This window comes from Amphiura filiformis, chromosome 6, assembly GCF_039555335.1.
Source record: "Amphiura filiformis chromosome 6, Afil_fr2py, whole genome shotgun sequence".
Taxonomy (NCBI): domain Eukaryota; kingdom Metazoa; phylum Echinodermata; class Ophiuroidea; order Amphilepidida; family Amphiuridae; genus Amphiura; species Amphiura filiformis.
The window spans coordinates 51,111,295-51,130,736 of NC_092633.1; the positions used below are offsets into that span (position 1 = coordinate 51,111,295).

The window sequence follows — 19,442 nt, forward strand, 5'->3', positions numbered from 1 at the left end:
CTAACTCAAAATGTTAAAATAACATCTTTTTTTCCTTCTTTTTTAGTGTGTTTTAAGATTTGTAGTAATGTTATAAATGATTTTAAAGCAAAGTCTCTCCTCAGCATTGGGCTATTGTTTTTACCAATCCACACTCCCCCTCTGGAAGATTTTGGAAATATCTTTTGTAGGGAGAGTGGTAGGGGGAGTATGAATGTCAAATGGAATGAACATGTTTAGCAGCTCCATTTGAAACTTGCCCTCCCTCAATAAAAAGATTTGGATATGCCAAATGGTCAAGTGTTCATTTTGCTGCGACTAAACTGGCAAACCTGGTTTAGCTATGGGTTTACTAATTAAATCAAGTAAGCTGCAGTATAGGTGGGAGAGCGTGGCGCAATGGTTAGGGTACTTGCCTTTAGTGCATGAGGTCCAGGGTTCAATTCCCGGTGGTGGCGATTTGCTGGGTTATTGACTTGGAAAAAATTTATAAAAAAAAATTAACTGGCAAGATCTGTAGATTAAATTCAGACTTCCGCTCTCCCCGTGATTAATTTAGAATTGGGTAAATGAATCATGAAAGTACTACGTCCTTCGGAGGGGACGTTAAGCCGTCGGTCCCGTGTGCAGAGAGCCATACCTGTACATGTATCTCGCAGCCAGTTTCGAAAAGAGTAAGGTGTTAACCCCTGACTGTTCCTAACCTGTCCCGGTGTTCAAATGGACCCCAATGGAAATAAGCGTCAATAGAGGCTTTTTGGGGTTATCCAGGGTTGTCAAAAACCCGAACAAATCAAATCAAAAATCCCTCTCCACAACCATGACTTTGTTTTAAAAACTTCCTTGAAATAAAATGTCTCAAAATCATGGGCAAACAATTGTTATTCGCACAGTTTCACAATGCATGGTATGTATAGAAATAGAAAGGTCATAATTATTTAGCGACCTTTGACCCTAGGTCATTTGCAAGGCATGTTTTGATTGATTTGTATATTCTATGTGCTTGATGCAAGATTGTGAAAAAAGAGTTTTGCAAAGTTTATAAAAATAAGAACTAAAATGACCATGTGCATGTGTAAATAAATTGTAGATTAAGACACCAAGTGCCTTACAATAAGACATTATTAAAAAATATAAATAATGATTTTAAAATGATTGTACATTGTATTGCAACTTTGTTTTTACTTTCAAAAGATCATTCTTATAGCAAGCACTCATGTTTGTGTTACGCTACCATCCCTAACGCAAGGAATATTTTGCAAAACTTGGTCGATTCAACATTACTTCTAGTGCTAAATAGTCAAAAAGACTCTGTCATAGATCAAGTGTGGCCTTCAGCACACTGCAAATTTCACAGAACACCTCGGATGTGTTCATCAGTGTTAGTCACCTTTTGACATGTGAAGTTACCCAGCATCAAAGTTACCGGATCACACTATTTTGGTATGCCTTCGAGTGCCATATACTTTGTGCGGTGATCGTTTCGATTGTGGTTCATTACTCAAGCGTGTGATCCTGCTAACATTACATAACTTAGCTGGCAAATTACGTATTCTATTTGAAACCCATACTCCCTCTGTGGAAGACTGTAGCTAAATCTTTCACAGGGGGTGTTGATTTTAAAAGAAATAGCCCAGTGGCGGCATCGGGTGTTCTGGCAAATTTGCAGTAGCCAAGGTTCTTCTTTTAGTGATAAAGTGATAAATTGCTTTGGTAAAGTCAACTTGATAAAAGGAGTAATAATGCAGATCAAGTCTTGCATATCAATATTGCTTGGTTAGGGGATGTGCAATAATTATGAGCCCTGGTGGGAGGGTAAAATGGGGGGGCCAACACATTCATGCAAGCAATTTTTGGCACACATTCATGCAAGGCGCTGATAATTGTTGCACAGCCCCTTAATAAAGTATGCTTAGCATTATTTTCATTTGCGTAAGTTCTATTATCAGTAGCGATGATGTAAAAATACTGATTTGATATTTTATATGTCATACTCATCACCAATCAAAGAAGTTGTTTTTCACTCAAGTCGAGTTTGAGATATGGTAAAATTTCTAAATTTATTTGTTTGTTTATTTAATTTAATTCATTTTTTATTTAATTTAATTTAATTTAATATTTTATTTACTTATTTGTTTTTATTTATTTTTGGTGATCTAATAAATGTGATATCTGATTCATGAGGCGAAAGTTAGGAAATATATGAAATATGAAAGTTGCCATTGCAGTTTATAGGATACACCCTTTTTTTGGAAGTATCTTGATTTGATTGAATTTCAAAAGAATTTTAGGGTGTAAGGTTTTAAATTGCAAATCCCTCCTTTGGTCTCAATGTGTCAATGTCACATGTCCTATACCTATATTCCAAGGTGTCCTATTCTGAAAAGGCAGTACCATACGCTGGCGAAGTTACGTAATAATCGGATTAACTACCATAGCAATAGGTACAAACAATTTTTGATTATATCGCTCTGCACTACTACGTTCATGTGGTATAGATGTCAAAGAAATACTAATCACTTGCACCTGTAAGATTAGTCTCTTTGAAAAGAGCGGTATTGTATTCAATCTATTATATGATTGAAGACAGGTGATGAGTGCAACCTGCTTGTAGTGCAGCGGTATATTCAAAATTGTTTGTACCTATTGCTATGGTAGTTAATCCGATTAATTACGTAACTTCGCCAGCCTATTGATGCCACATTCAGAAATAAGTTGCCTTTAGTAACAAGCCACCCATGCAATTATATACCATTCCTACTGTATATAATAGTTATAAGAGCAGTGTTTATAATGGTTGTACATACAATATGTAAAGGCAGATTTTACAACATACTTTCTTGACCAGTCTGCAAAAGCAAATCTCCCATATATGCAAAATTATGCATAATCAGTCAATGTTTGGGGTAATAAAAGTATGTTTAAGCATCCGAGTCTGTTAATGTGGCCACCGGGAGCTCTAAAATTGGTACTTAATTTGGAGTTGATACACCATGGCTGAAATGGTTGGATGTGTACTCTTTTAGTCCCCATGGGTGATAAGCCAATATGGCAGCTGTTTCTTCTCATCGTGCCATCTTCGCCTCTTTTAATTTCTTCAGTTATATCAAGAAGTGATGTTTGGAAATCTAGCCTATAAATAAAATAAAGCGTATAGTTATGTACCTTATTCTGTACACCTTTGTAAGATGTAAGCAAATTCGGTAAATTGCCATAATCTTTAATTGTTCATTTATTTAACTTATTTTATATTTTTGATTTGTTTTTATTTCTCTACAACTATAGATTCAGATCTAAATACGGTAGAAAAGTTCACGTTTGAAGATATATTTGATCCCCGATTTAAACCAAAAACATATGATATAGAATGGATAACAGGTAAGCTAAATGTGTTTATGTCTGCTTGTGTATTTGCTTGTTTATAAACATCTCAAAAAAAGTAACTACCCCCCCTTTAAATAATGACCATTATTCAAACAGGGGCTATTGTATTACAAATGTGTAAAATGCGTTGGAAGCAGAATTTATTTCTGCGCATTTTGACACCTCATTTGATACGATAGCCCAGAAAACAATAAAACGCCGGTCAATTTAATGTAGTGAGGTCCAGATTTGAAAGTTGAACTTACATACACATTTTACAATACAAAAACACTCAGATATCATTACACAGATTTCCTTTTTACACTGAATACAAAATCAATATAATTTACTGCAACTTTCAAATCTTGGGTTACATTGATTTAAATGTACGCCAGACGTCAATATTTAGTCAATTGCTACAAATGAGGTGTCAAAATGTGCAGAAATAAATTCTGCTTCCAACGCATTTTACAGATTTGTAATACAATCACCCGTTTTTGAATAATGGTCATTATTTAAGAGGGGTTAGTTACTTTTTTTGAGATGTTTATATACTGTGCACAAAAAGTATCTGAACACTTAAAACAAAAGCAATATCTTAAAGACACTCAAGTGAAATTACCAAATAAAGTAATCGTAAGATGGACACTTTTGTTCTGTGTATTTTGATACCTCATTTGGTGCGATATGACTTTATTTCCCCAAGTTATACCGAATTGAATGGAAAAAGAGAGCATTTCAAAAGTAATGTTGATACTCTCTTTCAAAGACTTTATAATAAAAGCCAGAAATAAAAGAACTACAATCTTGGAAATAAATCTTGGAACACTTTTGTGTAAAGAACGGGAAACTGACACCCCTCTCCCAGTGCAATGTTGGGAAATGCCAATATCTTCAGCAGTTTTCCAAAGTGTTCCAACATTGACTGATGGGGAGAGGCGAAGGGTAAATCATTGTCGTAGATGTCATGTTTGATAAACAAAATACACATCATTTCCATGATCATTTCAAATTCTGCACAGAATTACGACAACATGTACCAGGTGTTCCACTTCCAAGTACTTTTTTTTCCAAGATTTTAGTTCACATCTTATGATCCTGTGAATCAAATTCCTGGTGGCATGTGATTGGTTAGTATCACATAACTTAAGGCACTGCTCTAGCACCTCCCTATTATGGGCCGAGCTAGAGTTTGATTGACATTATAGTCACATATTGTGATTTGAAGCACATTCCAGTAATCCTCTCTTACTGCAAATCTCACATTTTCTGTTCAAAACTTGAAACCCAACTAAACTTCTGTTTAGGTAATTTTTTACCAAAATAGTGAAACATTTTTGTATGACTTAAAATTCTTACTTTTTGTTTTTCAGGGAGTATATATATACGGCACGGAGAAGACAATAATCTATTCAAAGTAGATCTAGAACAGAATGAGACTATCACACTTATAGATAATAGAACAGTGGTAAGATTATGAACAGAATGAGACTGTCACACTTATAGATAATAGAACAGTGGTAAGATTATGAACAGAATGAGACTATCACACTTATAGATAATAGAACAGTGGTAAGATTATGAACAGAATGAGACTATCACACTTATAGATAATAGAACAGTGGTAAGATTATGAACAGAATGAGACTATCACACTTATAGATAATAGAACAGTGGTGAGATTATGAAAAGAATGAGACTATCACACTTATAGATAATAGGACAGTGGTAAGATTATGAACAGAATGAGACTATCACACTTATAGATAATAGAATAGTGGTAAGATTAGGAACAGAATGAGACTATCACACTTATAGATAATAGAACAGTGGTAAGATTATGAACAGAATGAGACTATCACACTTATAGATAATAGAACAGTGGTAAGATTATGAACAGAATGAGACTATCACACTTATAGATAATAGGACAGTGGTAAGATTATGAACAGAATGAGACTATCACACTTATAGATAATAGGACAGTGGTAAGATTATGAACAGAATGAGACTATCACACTTATAGATAATAGGACAGTGGTAAGATTATGAACAGAATGAGACTATCACACTTATAGATAATAGGACAGTGGTAAGATTAGGAACAGAATGAGACTATCACACTTATAGATAATAGGACAGTGGTAAGATTATGAACAGAATGAGACTATCACACTTATAGATAATAGCACTGTGGTAAGATTATGAACAGAATGAGACTATCACACTTATAGATAATAGCACTGTGGTAAGATTAGGAACATAATGAGACTATCACACTTATAGATAATAGGACAGTGGTAAGATTATGAACAGAATGAGACTATCACACTTATAGATAATAGCACTGTGGTAAGATTATGAACAGAATGAGACTATCACACTTATAGATAATAGGACTGTGGTAAGATTAGGAACATAATGAGACTATCACACTTATAGATAATAGGACAGTGGTAAGATAATGAACAGAATGAGACTATCACACTTATAGATAATAGGACAGTGGTAAGATTAGGAACAGAATGAGACTATCACACTTATAGATAATAGGACAGTGGTAAGATTATGAACAGAATGAGACTATCACACTTATAGATAATAGGACTGTGGTAAGATTAGGAACATAATGAGACTATCACACTTATAGATAATAGGACAGTGGTAAGATAATGAACAGAATGAGACTATCACACTTATAGATAATAGGACAGTGGTAAGATTAGGAACAGAATGAGACTATCACACTTATAGATAATAGAACAGTGGTAAGATTATGAACAGAATGAGACTATCACACTTATAGATAATAGAACAGTGGTAAGATTATGAACAGAATGAGACTATCACACTTATAGATAATAGGACAGTGGTAAGATTATGAACAGAATGAGACTATCACACTTATAGATAATAGGACAGTGGTAAGATTATGAACAGAATGAGACTATCACACTTATAGATAATAGGACAGTGGTAAGATTATGAACAGAATGAGACTATCACACTTATAGATAATAGGACAGTGGTAAGATTAGGAACAGAATGAGACTATCACACTTATAGATAATAGGACAGTGGTAAGATTATGAACAGAATGAGACTATCACACTTATAGATAATAGCACTGTGGTAAGATTATGAACAGAATGAGACTATCACACTTATAGATAATAGCACTGTGGTAAGATTAGGAACATAATGAGACTATCACACTTATAGATAATAGGACAGTGGTAAGATTATGAACAGAATGAGACTATCACACTTATAGATAATAGCACTGTGGTAAGATTATGAACAGAATGAGACTATCACACTTATAGATAATAGGACTGTGGTAAGATTAGGAACATAATGAGACTATCACACTTATAGATAATAGGACAGTGGTAAGATAATGAACAGAATGAGACTATCACACTTATAGATAATAGCACTGTGGTAAGATTAGGAACATAATGAGACTATCACACTTATAGATAATAGGACAGTGGTAAGATTATGAACAGAATGAGACTATCACACTTATAGATAATAGCACTGTGGTAAGATTATGAACAGAATGAGACTATCACACTTATAGATAATAGGACTGTGGTAAGATTAGGAACATAATGAGACTATCACACTTATAGATAATAGGACAGTGGTAAGATAATGAACAGAATGAGACTATCACACTTATAGATAATAGGACAGTGGTAAGATTAGGAACAGAATGAGACTATCACACTTATAGATAATAGGACAGTGGTAAGATTATGAACAGAATGAGACTATCACACTTATAGATAATAGGACTGTGGTAAGATTAGGAACATAATGAGACTATCACACTTATAGATAATAGGACAGTGGTAAGATAATGAACAGAATGAGACTATCACACTTATAGATAATAGGACAGTGGTAAGATTAGGAACAGAATGAGACTATCACACTTATAGATAATAGAACAGTGGTAAGATTATGAACAGAATGAGACTATCACACTTATAGATAATAGAACAGTGGTAAGATTATGAACAGAATGAGACTATCACACTTATAGATAATAGGACAGTGGTAAGATTATGAACAGAATGAGACTATCACACTTATAGATAATAGGACAGTGGTAAGATTATGAACAGAATGAGACTATCACACTTATAGATAATAGGACAGTGGTAAGATTATGAACAGAATGAGACTATCACACTTATAGATAATAGGACAGTGGTAAGATTAGGAACAGAATGAGACTATCACACTTATAGATAATAGGACAGTGGTAAGATTATGAACAGAATGAGACTATCACACTTATAGATAATAGCACTGTGGTAAGATTATGAACAGAATGAGACTATCACACTTATAGATAATAGCACTGTGGTAAGATTAGGAACATAATGAGACTATCACACTTATAGATAATAGGACAGTGGTAAGATAATGAACAGAATGAGACTATCACACTTATAGATAATAGGACAGTGGTAAGATTATGAACAGAATGAGACTATCACACTTATAGATAATAGGACAGTGGTAAGATAATGAACAGAATGAGACTATCACACTTATAGATAATAGGACAGTGGTAAGATTATGAACAGAATGCAACTAGCCTATAATGAAAGACAAAGCTAAAAAGACTAAATTGCGTCTGACGTCAGGGCAAAGGCACGCCGTGATTGGTTGCCGACCTGCGCAGTACGGCATTTTCTGTCTAATTTTAGACGCGAACTAGTCTTTTATCTCTGTCTTTCATTATATGATCATACTTATACTTATACTTATACTATAGACCAATACTACAGTATTTCTAGAGGTTCTACTAGAGTTGCTAGAATGGTTGGTTTGTGAGTGCAGATACCATCTCAATTCTCGAATCCAATATACCACATAAGTTTAATAATATAATAAGTGGGCAGCAGCAAATCTTAGGGACTTTCACAAATAATAGAAACACTGAAAACAGAAATGGAAAATATTGTATAATAAAAAGCTAGAAAAAAGATGGATGTATCATTTATATTGCAACACATAAAGTTATCAAGCGCAGACAACAAGCAAGTATTAGTGTAAGAGCTATTCGGAAAGAGAACAGGGACCATCCCCGGTTCTCTTATTTGCAATCAATCTTAGGTTCCAGGATCGTGCATAGGTAACTGCTCAGTGCAAGAAGTGGGTAAGTGCAGTAGCTGCCCTATGAAATTTTAGCAATTTGCATGCACACAGTGTATTATACTCATCTACACTTGGCAGCTATTGCACTTAACCACTTCTGACACTGAACAGTCGATAAAGCCTGTGTATTAATACTTAATACATTAAGGTAAAGCATATATATCTAGGAAGGAAGGAAGGAAAGAAAGAAGGAAGTAATATAACTGATTTTATTTTGTTTTTCAATTACCACAGGAGGCAACAGGAGCAACCAAATTCTGGGCCAATGCAAACCTAGAGTATATACTCCTAGGTTGTAATGTCAAGAAGTTGTATAGGCATAGTTTTACAGCTGTCTACAAAATATATGATGTCAGAAATCAGTAAGTGATACAGGCCTATTGGGACAAAAAACAATTGATATGTTTCAAGGTAAAATGGGAAAGGTTGGACAGTCATATTTTTGTTTTCTGAAAAACTTGCACAACGAGTAGTATGCATGGGTATTTAAAAGTTGACCAAAATTCATGTTCTAAATTGTTAGAAATTTAATCATGACTTTACATTAAATTCAGCATATTAGATGGTCACAAAAATATGGCAAGAAAATAGATGGTCACAAAAATATGGCAAGATCCAAAATCAGGGTTGGTATATATTTGTACAGTATTACGTTTTGTTTTAGACCTCATCAGAAAGGAAAGTTTTCTGGAATACTGTACTCTATACTTTTAATGAAATATACTTGTAACCTCTAAACATCAAATATCATAACTATCTTAGCACTCAAGTTAGCTCAATCGACTATGGTGCAAGTTCGAACCCTGGCAGTGCCTAGTTTGTTCTTGTGGAAAAATTGAGTTATCTTGAAATTCCCTTGGACAAGGAACTTACTGCTAATTTGTCTTGTTGTAACCCATACAAAACTTGGGGAGCTGATTCTGGTTGCGATGATTATTTGTGGAATGTCTAGGGTGTGCGCTCCTGAAGCAGCAAAGTCCCTGAATTGTTGTTTAATGGTTTATGGAATGATGTGAGGCCGTAGTGGTCAGCGACAACCTGTAAAGTGTGTTGAGGCTTGTGGATCAACGTCTAGGCATTTTGTCTGTGCGTAGCACACTATAAATCACTGCGCTTTTTTTTCTTCATCTTGCAACTCCAATGGGAGTGCAGCCTTATTTGCCATGAAAATACACTACTCAACAAATTTAAAGGATAAGACACAGACAATCCTGATTAGTGTACAATGTCATGCATAGAGGTAGAAAACATCTCTGGACATCAACATTGCACCACGTCTGACGTCTAGATGAAATACTGATGTTGATATCTTTTTCTAATTACAGAGAAGTAATACAGACGTTGAAGCCTCCAGACACTGGGGATGGCGATGTCGAGCTTCAGTATGCAGAATGGAGCCCGGCAGGCACAGGATTGGTGAGTTTCCCATCTCTAATCCCTTGAGCACTACCTGCCGATCTAACACTGCCTCTGATTGGTCAATTACATGATATCTTCACTTTAATCACCAATCAGAATGGAGCTTTGCAAATAATTCACCCCAAATTTTGTGCGTGGTGAAATTATTCTAACAATGTTGCCGATTGGTCCAATTGATAATGAAAACGTCTTTTTGGCAAATCGGCAGGTAGTTCTCATGGGGTTAACCCTAACACTGTCAGGGTGGTTTGGGCGGGTGCGGGGGTGCCCCATATATGTTACCCACTCCAGCTCCATTCCAGGGGAGGCATTCAGAGTGTACTCTAAAATTAACTTGTTGCAATACAATTTCAAAGTGCATTACAATGCAACACATTGGTATTCCACAAGGGTCAATCATTGGACCACTCCTTTTAGTCACACCTCCGATCCAAAATTTACCTGTTGCAATACAATTTCATTGTCAAAATAAGCACTGTTACAATTCATATTCCTCCTCTAAAATTGGCATTGGTAATTCCAGTTGAAATCCATACTCCCCCCTTTGGAAGACATATGACCCACACAGAGGGTGTAGATTTTAAATGGAGCCATTCAGGTAGCACCATTTGAAGTTCACACTCCCTGTGTGGTAGATTAAGATCATGTCTTTCACAGGGGGTGTGTGGATTTAAACAGGAAAAGCCCAATTTGCACTGTAATATAAATTGTGGAGTGCAACAAGATTAACCCCATGAGAACTACCTGCCGATTGGTCAAAAAGAAGTTTTCATTATCAATTGACCCAATCAGCAACATTGTTAGAATAATTTCATTACGCAAAAAAATTGGGGTGAATTATTTGCAAAGCTCCATTCTGATTGGTGATTAAAGTGAAGATATCAGGTAATTGACCAATCAGAGGCAATGTTAGATTGGCAGGTATAGTGCTCAGGGGTTAACACATTTATTTGAGGCCTGAAGACAGCCCTAATTTAAAAGATACAAAGACCCCTTATGATCTTAACTCTTTCCACTTATTTGTGTCTCTGTGCTGCAGGTATTTGTATATGGTAATAATGTGTATTACCAAGAAGCCTTAGGAAAGGCTATAGTCCAGTTAACGGATACAGGAGAAGACATGAACATATTCAATGGCATTCCTGATTGGGTTTATGAAGGTAAGTAAATGAACCATGAAGATTTCTAGTCCTTTGGAAGAATATTCAGTGGCATTCCTCCCTGATTGGGTTTATGAAGTTAAGCACATGAAACATGAGAATGTCTGGGTGTATGAAGGTATGTATACGAACCATGAGGATGTTTAGTCATTTGGAAGGAATGTTAAATACTTGAACATATTCAGTGAAAATCCTGATTGGGTTTATGAAGGTTTATACACATGAACCATGAGGTTGTCTACTTCTTTGGAGGAATGTTAAATGCGTGAACATATTTAATGGCATTCCTCCTTGATTGGTTTTATGAAGTTAAGTACATGAACCATGAGAATGTTGTCCTTTGGAGGAATGTTAAATACTTAAACATATTTAATGGCATTCCTGATTGGGTACTCCTGTCACAGCTACTCATGTCACATGTGGTTGTTGGGGTTTTTTTTGGGGGGGATAGCTTGTGGTTAAACCATTAACTTTCAGATTTTTCCACAATATGAAGCAGAAGTTATAATATGTCATAAATAAAATGGATGCTTTGCGTCATATCCAAAATTCATTTTTCTTGGTTTTGGTCACAATTCGGTAGAATGGTACATAAAATGTAATCCTACTCTCAGTGTCACATCTATCCGGCCTTGGTTGATTGATTGGTAATGGAAATAAAATAAATTTGATACTGAACAAATAAGATGGACCATATGCTTCATGCTAGCAGGGGTAATACAATGCGAGGCACAATTTATACATGAGAGGATCAGAAATAAATAATGTAAGCCTTGATTTTGATTTAAATGACTTCTTAGGGCTTGGGCACTCAAGAGGACACAGATATTCAAAACTCTGGACCAAGTAGCATAGCCAGCAAGTGTCCCTCTGACAAAAAATGAAAGAGAAAATCTGGAGGGCAAAGGGAAAAAAAAAAGGGGCCAAGGGGCCCCTTTTCCACAAATATTCACCCCGATCAGGTGCCAAAATAGTGTAAGGCCTCTTATCCATAGGCTGTTCCCTTGTGGCGTGTGCCCTTGTTCCGTGTTTACTTTTTTCCCATGTGACCTGCCACACAGACAACGAACCGTAGCGGCCACTAAGCAAAACAAAGGTTCGTTGTCTGTGTGGCAGGTCAAATGGGAAAAAGTAAACACGGAACAAGGGCACACGCCACAAGGGAACAGCCTATGGATACGAGGCCTAAAATACAACTTTTTTGCGTGTTACGTGCGCACATCGTCACAATAAAACCTTATTTGGAAGCTCATAGAGTACAGTCTCTCTAAAAAACAAAACCAGTATATGTATTGTATGATGCAACTGGAATTTGTTTTTGTCTGTGCCCCCCCCAATTTTTGTTATTTTGCCCCTCTGACCAAGAAAGCTGGCTACGCCCCTGTCTGGACCGGTAATCATGAGGTCAGGTTTCAATCTTGGCTGAGTCTTTTTTTTTATCTCAATTCATTATGTCAGTTGGCCAAACCTCTCAGATTCATAAAAACTAAATTTTTATTAGGTTTCTTGTGTTTCACTCTGTGTCCTTTGCTTTTTTGTTTTTGCGCCCTGAGATCTTTTTGACAATTTTTGCACGGTATAAATACGCTCCATTATTATATTATTATTATTATTATTATTATGTTACAGAGGAAATGTTATCCAGCAACAATGCTATTTATTGGAATCCATGGAGCTCGTACATGGTCTTTGGTGTTTTTAACGACACCAATGTGAGGCGAGCATGGTACCCAGATTATAACAATAACATCTATAGCAAAATCCAGGAATATCCGTACCCTAAGGCAGGGGAGACCAATCCAACAGTCAAACTGTATGTGCAAAGTTTAACCGACGTAGATCAACCGAAAGTTGAACTAAAACCTCCTGATGGATTCTCTGAGAAGTAAGTCTAGTATTTATAGACCACTTGACATCATTGTTAAACAACAAAGGAAGGGGCTGGTCTATCAATACGCTTGAATGAACCACTACACTGTTCAATGGCTTTCTTGTACTATAAGAGATGTGGTGGGCGATTAAAATAAATCATGTGTCCTGAGCAAACTAGGATGCGTACGCACACTGCAGGGCAAAGTACGTACAACGGAAACTGCCATAATTCATGTGCATACTGCCGGGCAATGATGTTACATGTTCATTGTCTTTTAGAGCGCCATTTTGGTCCAATATAGTGGGTCTTTCGGAGCTGCAAAATCCAAAAAAGGGGGTCTTTCCGGGGGAACATACCTGTATGGTAATTTGTGTTAAGTGCCACCCCTAGGTTTGACATACCCTCTTCTTCAGATCATTTTGATACTTGGCTTGATGACTACTTACTTTCCTAAAAAGTTTTTACACTTAAAGGAGTATTTTGTGATTCTAGCATCCTATTTTCATGATAGTGTTCAGTAGATATCAATGAAAAATACTTATTCCCAAAATTTCAGTTGATTCCAATTTTGTGTTTGCGAGTTATATATGTGTATTACACTGCTCCATAGGCCAATGTTGTAATTTTATTCTGGTGTATCAGAACGAAATACAAATTTGACGCTATTTTTGCTAAACCAATTACTCTGCAATAATTTTTGTTGTTCTTAAACATTATGTAGCCAGAGGTTTCCAGTCTCAACTTTTTTGTGAAAAGTGGGAGATGAGGCTGTAGATCACAAAATTACCCTTTAAGTTTGATTGAACAGATTCATCAGGATCGGTAGAGTAAATTCAGTAGATAAGGTTCTTAGTATCTGATCCAGAAAGTGTACGTTTCAACAACACCTGTTGCCTTTATCAACACGTGATTGATAGTGACCTCACCAATAACATTTATAATCTAAAAACATTTTTGTGACACAGTGTTGGCTACTACTACCAATCAGTAACCTGGGTAGATAAACACCTAATAGCAGTGGTGTGGACCAACAGACCACAAAACTACTCGGTAACGACGATATGCCAGTTTGATACAGGAGCTTGCCTTATCAATCATGATTACGTAACCCCAAATGGATGGGTTGTCATGGTAAGTTTGTTTGATTTATATATAGATATGCGACCCGCTCTGACGAAACCCACCATAAGCCGCACTCAGCCACTCTCGGCGTGTCTCGAAACAAAGTTGGGAAAGGGGTGAAAAACCTTGCAGATTTTGTTTTTCAGTTTTGATTCCTTAATAATTATGTTTACTTTAACCTACCTTTGAAAACAAAATGTTCTTTTATGTCTAAGCGCCCAAATCTAGCATTTTCTGAGCCAAACCAAGTCCTTAACATGTAATTTTACAACTTTAAAGCCATTTTTCTTGCATTTGCCTTTTCTTTATGTGTCGCTTCCCCCTTCCCATTGAAAGATCGTAGTATGAGGACCACATGTCCCAGAAACATAATTTTGGTATCAAATAAAAGCTGAAGATCTATACTAAATGATGACATCAAAAACTCAATTTTCAAAATTAGTGACTTATGTCTGGTTTTGTGGGAGCAGGTCACTTGAGGGAATTTTAGAGCATAATGTTTAGAGAACGTACAACTACATTTGATCAATGTTGCATGTTCAGATTATCTAAGGTTTTGTAAAATATTTAGTGACGAACCAACTAGATTTTTGACATGATCTGGTCCATGGAGACTATAGGATGCATTTTTGAAAATTAAGTTACTATATAGTATAATTGTTATATTATACAAACATTAGGCTATCACACACTGAAAGCGCCAAGGGTCTGACATACTTGATTCTAAAGTTTCTAAGGTTCTAATTTCTTACTTTATTATTTTTTTACTCCGTATTTTTGGCCTTTATCTCAATTTCAAATTTCCCACCTTTGGCCTCCATGGACCAGATCGTGTCACATTTGTGATGTTGACTTTCAACAATTTTCATTTAAAAAAAGTTCTCTAGGAGATGAAAGTGCTTTAGTTGATAGTATTGAGTGTGGTGTTTCATGTTGGAAACTATCCTATACAATATTTATGACCTTTACAAGACTTCTGGAATAAGTGTATTGTAATATTATATGTGAGACGATCTGGTCCATGGGGGCCAAAGGCGGCAAATGTGAAACTGAGATAAAGGCAAAAATATGGAGTAAAAAACAATAGAATACATAAGAAAATAGACATCAAAAAACTTCATAATTTTAGAACCAAGTATGCTAGACCTTTGGTGTTTTCAGTAAATGATAGTCTATTGTATGTATAATGTAATAATTGTCAAAAATGCCTCCTTTGGCCCCCATGGACCAGATCGTGTATGCAGTTCTAATGAAAGATGCCAAGAATTTAATAAACTCATTTCATATTTTGTTTTCAATTTGTACAGAGAGGACCACCAGTCTTTGCTAAGTCTGGTGACAACTATGTGTACATCTACCCAAACAGAGTGACCGGTGTAGGGAACTACTTCCACATCGCATTAAACAAACTCAATGTAAGTCATTGGAATGAATGGCACTAGAAATTAGCCCTACTAGTATAGGGCCTTTTGACTGATGATCCAAAACCATGCTTTATCATAAAACCTGGCTATATCCAGAGAACTGGGTTTTAGCGGTTCTCGGATATAGTGTGTTTAAAAGGCTTTATAGTTATAGTAGGGCTACTAGAAATATGGGCAAAAGTTGCATAATCTATCCAAAAATTGAATTGCCAAGAAACACCATAAAAAAGCTCATCAATGTGAATTTCACGTAGGATTCAAATAGATCAAAGGAGTATTTTGTGATCCTATCATCCTCTTTTTATGACATTTATCAGTAGATATCCACGATAAAAACTTTTCCCCAAAATTTCAGCTGATCTCGGTTTTACGTTTGCAAGTTATGCATGATTATGTGTATTTCACTGCTCCATATGCCATTGTGTTGTAATTTCATTCTGGTATACCAATGTAATTCAATTTTGACGATAGTTTTGCTAAATGAATTAACCTGGAAGAAATTTTTGGTTCATAAACATTATTATTTAGCCAGAGGTTTCCAGTAGTATAAAAATCTCAAGCGGCAGTTTGAACCACATTTTGTGACAGTCTAGTATTGGTATGTTGTTGCATGGAGGTCACTGTGGTTTAAGAATTGTTTTTTCACAACATCAAAAACAAATCGGAAATTGCAGATTAAAGTAAGCATTTCTAAGGCCATGTTCATTGATAAACATTTATACACTCTTAGACAGCAAGAACCAATCAGAGCAAATGTTAGAAAAACATGAATCATGCATTAATCGTGTATAATGCATGGTTCTTAAGATAGCTCGTGATATTTGAGAAAATATCCCAACATTTGGGACTTTTGTGTGGCCAGCACACAGAGCATTAATATCATTGCAGGCATAATACTTGCATCTTGACAGTTTTATCCTTTTCATATTGTGGTACCATCACTATGGACCACAATGGCCTCATCTCAATGGCATAGTTCAATAACCTCAATTAAACAATCAATGTAAATTAATGCAAAGTTTGACCTCAAATTGCAAAGAATGAGTTTTAATACCCACATTTTCAAAGTTCATTCAATGAATGTATAAAAGTATTGGGGTTAAAGAAAACTGTGCCCCTGATAGATGAGCATGTTGTGGATCCTAGTGCATGGAGCCTTGTCAAATAGAAGCTTATTGGTCAAATTTTAAAAGTGTAAATTACAAAATGTATATTTGAGTGGATATTTTTGTGAGGGCGATGGAGATCTTATAGAGAGTCCAGAGATTTCATGGAAAAATAATTGATACCTAGCCTACCAATGAACAATTTGGAAACAAAGTCCATAGCAGATAATATATTGGTATTGTATTTTGTGTATGCTTTTATCTTGAATTCACAAAAATTGGTCACTTCAACAGTGTTACTAATCAAATTGTTGGTCGCAACACATAGTGGCGTACGCTAAGGACAAAACTTGTTTCCTATGTTACTAAATAACAGAGTTGCTGTGTATCTCTCAGTGGCTCGATGCCTTTTGAAATTGGAAGTTTAAGGTGCACACCTTTATCTTCAATAATTAAAAATGATTAACTATTATAGGATATAGCTAGCTCTAAACCTTTATGTCCCTATGTGAAATAGAAAATTTGGAAAAGTCAGTTTATGTCACTATGTGTTGCGACCTACAAAAAATATGACAAGTGTACTTCATGCATTTATCCTTAACTTGTTATAATTAATCCTGTTAAGTACACACTGACCATTTGATTGTCAGTTTAAAACACAATATTTTTTGTATAAATTACTAAAATTATTATTTTTCAGGTTAATGCATCTGATCCGGTTGCGAAGGAAGGCGCCAAGGAAGACAAGAAAGTATGTTGCAAAAAACCAGATAACCCTGCTACTCAAAAACAAAAACACTACTAGTGTTTCTATATTATATTTATGGTCTTGTCATGATTGTATGATAACATGATCGTAAATTACCCATTGTATAGTCACTGGTCATGATCTTTGCCATTCTTACATGATCTTGATCTTGAATGTTGCTGGATAGCCTTGTCTCTCACTACGAATTGACCCACTATAGACCTTTTTCCCTTCTTCACATCATGCACTATTCCAGGGGGGTTTGAATGTCGCAAAACACCAGGGGAGTACAGAGTTATATTCATTACATTCTGGAATACAGACATTTCGGCTGGTGCTTTCATCACAAAAAAGGAATCACAGATAATGCATGATAATGGCACACGATCACTAATACCTTTCGGTGGAAAAAAAGCAACATTTCTATGCCTTATTGACATGGTGTCGTCGTGAAAAAAAGTTTCCTGTTATTGAAACCTAACTTTGTATACATTTTATAGACCTAGAGGTGGAAAACTGATGACGGGACACGCAGTGATATATGGTCGGCATCCGTTTCACCATTTTTCAGAGATGAAAATAAAACATAAACAATAATCTCTTACAGTTGTTCTGCATCACTCCGTAACTGCATGACTCGTGTATTCAATAATTATATAATTAGTAACATCGATGGCCTTATGATAATCCGCAAGTATGGAATCAGTATGCCCATATTAAGACAAAATAATTGCAAAGACCATCAAAATGCACACATTCTATGAGGTTACTTGATCCATCTCTTTAGTCATCTGACCAATCGCAGATCTCTATGTAGGTCACATGGTGCTGGGAATTTCTTACACATCATTCTCCTGCGCAGCTTACCTACTCAAAGTTTGTCTGCAATTTATACGGACATGAGTGGTGATAAAAGTTATTTCCTTTGCACAAATTTTGATAATTATGTCTCAATAAAGCTGAGTTTATACTCCTTCACTAGCAATTTGCTGTAGAAGTGACGTAATAATCAGATTAACAACCATAGCAATAGATGAATATAATTTTTTACTATATCGCCCTGCACTACAACGTTCATGCGGCACCTATGCATTGAACCATATCATGCTGATTACTCGCACCCATAAGATTAGTATCTTTGAAAAGAGTGGTATTGTATTCAATCTATGATTGCAGATATACACAGGGGATGAGTGCAACCTGCTTGTAGTGCAGGGTGATATAGTCAAAATTCTATACATCTATTGCTATGGTATTTAATCCGATTTATTACGTCAGTTCTACAGTGAATAAGCAGTTGATCTTTGACCAGCGAACTGAATCGTAGCTTGGAGATACAGAAAGTATGCCCCCAGTCTAAAATAATTCCGAGGGGCTAGCCCAAGAAGGCACTAGATGCTATGGCTGCCCTATACGATATCTGTATTCTTTATTGTAATACATCTAATAATTGCATATGAGTGCCTCTTTGCTCTCTACTACACAATGACCTTCTCTACTACACAATCTCTAAGAACTATTTTGATTGGTTATTCACATGAATACATCATGGAATTAACCAATCAAGGGCACTGTAAGAATCATCTTCTCTCAATCTCTAAGAACTATTTTGATTGGTTATTCACATGGAATTAACCAATCAGGGGTACTGTAAGAATGACCTTCTCTACTATAGAATCTCTATAAAAACTATTTTGATTGTTACTCACATAAATATTTCATGGAATTAACCAATCAGGGGCACTGTTAGAATCACCTTCTCTACTACAGAATCTCTAGTCAGCATGGCAGTGGATAATCTATCCAGAGTTCATGTGAACACCAATTTTATCTTTCCTGCATTTTATGCATATCTCACACTGATTTTAATACATCTGTAAACATCTATGTATTTCCTTAACAGTTTTCTTTCTTCAGTTCTTGTGACATTATGCCATAAGTTTACCTCTTTTTAATTGGACAACTATAATACTTCAAATTGGTTAAACCATTTATCCCTGTGAGGGAAAATAATATATACACACCAATATTCTTATGGCCGGTTAGTGGGCAGCCTGTAGCCAGGGCCGT

General features: G+C 35.7%; 1 protein-coding gene across 14 annotated transcripts in view; it reads left to right on the forward strand.

The window, feature by feature from the left end:
- LOC140155571 (prolyl endopeptidase FAP-like) overlaps window positions 1-19,442 on the forward strand; it is a 647,798-nt gene that overhangs the window by 605,732 nt on the left and 22,624 nt on the right. For 12 of the 14 annotated variants that reach the window (XM_072178462.1, XM_072178465.1, XM_072178469.1 and 9 more), the window contains 9 exons: window positions 3,265-3,357; window positions 4,716-4,810; window positions 8,755-8,882; window positions 9,846-9,936; window positions 10,979-11,099; window positions 12,729-12,984; window positions 13,938-14,103; window positions 15,402-15,509; window positions 17,325-17,375. In XM_072178462.1, coding sequence (XP_072034563.1) covers window positions 3,265-3,357; window positions 4,716-4,810; window positions 8,755-8,882; window positions 9,846-9,936; window positions 10,979-11,099; window positions 12,729-12,984; window positions 13,938-14,103; window positions 15,402-15,509; window positions 17,325-17,375 — 1,109 coding nt within the window. The remainder of the gene's footprint in view (window positions 1-3,264; window positions 3,358-4,715; window positions 4,811-8,754; window positions 8,883-9,845; window positions 9,937-10,978; window positions 11,100-12,728; window positions 12,985-13,937; window positions 14,104-15,401; window positions 15,510-17,324; window positions 17,376-19,442) is intronic. The other 2 variants (XM_072178461.1, XM_072178464.1) reach the window with 2 other exon arrangements.